A 3,545-nucleotide genomic window follows, 5' to 3' on the forward strand; every position below is an offset into this window, starting at 1 on the left:
ACTCGGCAATATCATCAATATCGTACGTTCCAACAGGTACTATTATATTGTTTTTAAAATGTCCTGTCTTATCTTCGTATTGGATTACGTTGTTGTTTTTATTAACGTTTGCTAAACTATTAAACGTTTCGAAATTCAAAAGAGCCAACTCGTAACTACCAAATTCGTTCAAATAGATCGGAGGATTAAAATTACAAGTCAATTCAGATGACTTTCCAGTCAACGTAAATGTATATGTCGTGTGTATTGCTTCTTTCTCCATTACTTCTGAACGTCTAAACGTCTCTAGACTCTAATAGGTTCTTTTATTACTTAGAAACTTCAGACACAACTGTCCGCAATTTTGATCTATTTCTCTTTGATATCGACAGTAATTATACTTTACTTGACCACCCCTACCGTCTGACAACAAATATTGTTCAATTTCTAATGGCGGTCTTAAATCACCGTAACTGTCGAAATAGTATATGTCCTTGTCGTCTTTCTTATAGGCGACCCAATGAGTCCCTCGTCCTTTCAAGTTATCCAAGTTAACAATACCTCTTTCCTTCTTTTTAATCTTACTCGGGAGATTGTCTCTCATAAATATACCCCGAAAATGTGGAATTTTTAGTACTTTCGCAAACTTTTCCAACTCGACGTTAGTTAACGCACGACGAGGTATTCGAACTAGTTTTTTGAACTAGTGGTTATACCGCAACCTTTCTTATAGGGCTTATTGAAGTAACCTGTGCCGCCAACATTATTCCCCTTTCCTTCAATAAACAAACCGCAACCTTTCTTATATGGTTTTATATAAAATCCGCTACCTACGGCCTTTGCTTCCATAGCCTTGTTATGTCTTCGTTCTTCATCTAATTGCTCTCTAGCTGTTTTCGCGTTGTTTATAGTTCTTGCAATAGCGGCAGCACCACCGCCGATACTACCTAGGGCACCTAAAGCTGCGAACAGGGGAATTAAAGGTAAAAATCCTCCCGTTTTCGGAATTCGAATAACTCGACCTCTAGGTTCGGAAATTCTTTTTCTTATCTTTTTCAAAGCTCCGTATGCCGCTTTAACGTTTGTCAACAAATTCTTAGCACCTGATCTCGATATTGCGTTGCGAGCGAATCGAAGTGCATCTACAAAAGATATAGCTCCACCACGCTTTACACGCGTTCGGACTTTTTTTAAAGGTCGTCGACCCGTACGATTTCTTTTTCTACCTACGCCCATACCGACCGCTACTTTTGCTTTCATTAAGGCGGCAACTGCGGACGATGCCACTTTTTCTCCAAGAGTAGACTCTTTATTTCGTATTCGTTCTTTCGCTGCTTTATATAATGCTCTGTCTGCGTCGTGTCTAAATTTTAAATTTGAACTGACCGTATATGCTATATCGTGTTTCTTACACGCTTCGTCTAATGGATTCACGCCTCGATCTCCTCTCGATAATCTCTTTTCCAACTTGGTACCCGGTCCACAAAAATTATATCCTGGCAAATGAAGTTCTATCGGAAGTTTATCTATCAACTTGTTAAAAAATCCTCGACCAATTCGTTTGCCTGTCAAACGATAACTGTTACGATTAGGTTCTAACAAATTCATTTTATAATTTCACTCCTTCTTCCTTTTCTTCACAGTTAAAAACTAGAAATGAAGCTCTGCTGTTGTGCTTTAAGCTTTTATTCCTTTTAAATATTTTACAAAAACAGTTTTGTTCTTAATTTATACTTAAATCTATTAATATTATTATTATTATTATTCAGCTACACTTAAATCTACTAATACCTATCCTAAAAATTAATCGTTACTCAGTTAAAAACATTTCGATTACTCTACAATGCTAAAACGTTCTTGATATATGTTTAATCTATAATCTACATCTAAATATTTTTCTAATAACTTATTTACGTTTCTTATCCTAGTCTTAAATCTAATTCCGTCCAACATCTTTTCTTCCCAGTCACTTATCCTTGATTGTCTGTAAGCAAACGTCCAAGTGTGCATTCGGTACACTCTATTTTTCGATTCGCAAAACGTCACTTTTTTTTCCATTTTATTCACTTCACATCTTCATTAATGCGTGCAAATCTAAATCCAGTAATATCTTATCCATACCGTATACGAGCAGTTCTTTAGTTACGCACAAATGTTCACTTGGTGCACCGTTTGAAGCAACCAATATATTCGATTTTATATCACCTTGCATTGTTGATACCACATCGATCACGCTATCGTAATAATTTTTATATTCCATACACTTTAATACTTCTACCCTACTCGAAACTAAATCGCTAAGTTTCCACAATTCGTGTAACGAGTCGTAAGCCAGGTAAAATATTTCTGACCCCCTTTCCATTTTCAACACTTTTCGTACATTTTCTATCCATTGGCTGCTGCAGGTCACGCCGCTTACAACGAAATGTGGTGGTGTCGATAAATCACCAACAAAACTATTCATAATCAATTGTCTGCTATTAATCACATTTTTCCATTCGTCTTCGGTAAAAGTTATGCATTGTCCTTTTCCCATTAATCTTATAACCGGATCAAAATGTAGATTGGCAGACATGCCAACCGATATCCATTTCGTTCGACTTTTATTTAAATAATATGTACTCTCGGAGAATAATGGCGCTTGATTACCTTTTTGGAGATTATTTTTCACTGCTTCATTTAATACTACGTTACTTGTGAAAGGTAACTTTCCACAATTTTCTACATAATGTTGTTGATTGCTAGGAAATACGTACTCCGCTAAGTCGGAAGGCAACAAATTAATTCCATCGAATACCACATCCTTTTTTCTTTGATTATCACTTCCTAGCGACACATTTGTTGCAGTTGTCTCATTACAATTACCCTCCATTTTGATGTTTCGGGCAGGTTTTTTATTTTCACCCTTTTCAAATGAATTTACAGCAGCTCTCTTAGTTGGACATTTGGGGTTCGGTCTGGTTGCCACTAAACATCAATATTATTGTTTACATTAGTACATTATCTACTTGTATTACATTTGAATTACTTACTCGTTACGTTAAAAATCCTCTGTACTAAATGCACCAAAAATCTACACGATATTTTTAATATGTACTAAATACACAAAAACCTTACTCTGAAGCACAACACTCTGCGGTACAACTTCGACCAACGTTTGTATTTATAGCAATACATAAGGTTGCTGGTGGGGGGAGTAATATTTTACATCATTACCGAATATATCTATTATACATGTTCTAACATGTCATTATATCGTGAGACGTCAGACAAAACGCATGACAAATTTATTAAGAAGCTCTTAAAAAATATCTCGCAGGTGGATCATGACTCATCTACTACTAACAAGTTAGTTGTCCTCCTCAAACCTGTCCTCCCAAAAAATTTGCCGATTCAAGAACCTCCTCGCATATTCTTAAATACCTGTACACCTTTACATAATAAAATAAAAAATATCTCGCAGGTAAGTTATGACTCACTTGTTTGTATACCTACATGTCTCAAAACCGTATACCTTTGTGTATAATAATAAATTAAGAGATATATCGAAAACATTAACAGTTCAT

General features: G+C 35.7%; 1 protein-coding gene across 1 annotated transcript; it reads right to left on the bottom strand.

Annotated features, from left to right (window-relative positions):
* Window positions 1–1,960: 1,960 nt before the first annotated feature.
* LOC139429120 (uncharacterized) lies at window positions 1,961–3,116 on the bottom strand. Its single transcript, XM_071194615.1, has 2 exons — window positions 3,012–3,116; window positions 1,961–2,946 (listed from the first exon to the last, which is right to left on the bottom strand). Coding segments are annotated over exons 1-2 (900 nt in total). The 5' UTR covers window positions 3,013–3,116; the 3' UTR covers window positions 1,961–2,047.
* Window positions 3,117–3,545: the final 429 nt, after the last annotated feature.

The sequence above is a fragment of the Onthophagus taurus genome, chromosome 2 (genome assembly GCF_036711975.1).
Source record: "Onthophagus taurus isolate NC chromosome 2, IU_Otau_3.0, whole genome shotgun sequence".
Lineage (NCBI taxonomy): Eukaryota > Metazoa > Arthropoda > Insecta > Coleoptera > Scarabaeidae > Onthophagus > Onthophagus taurus.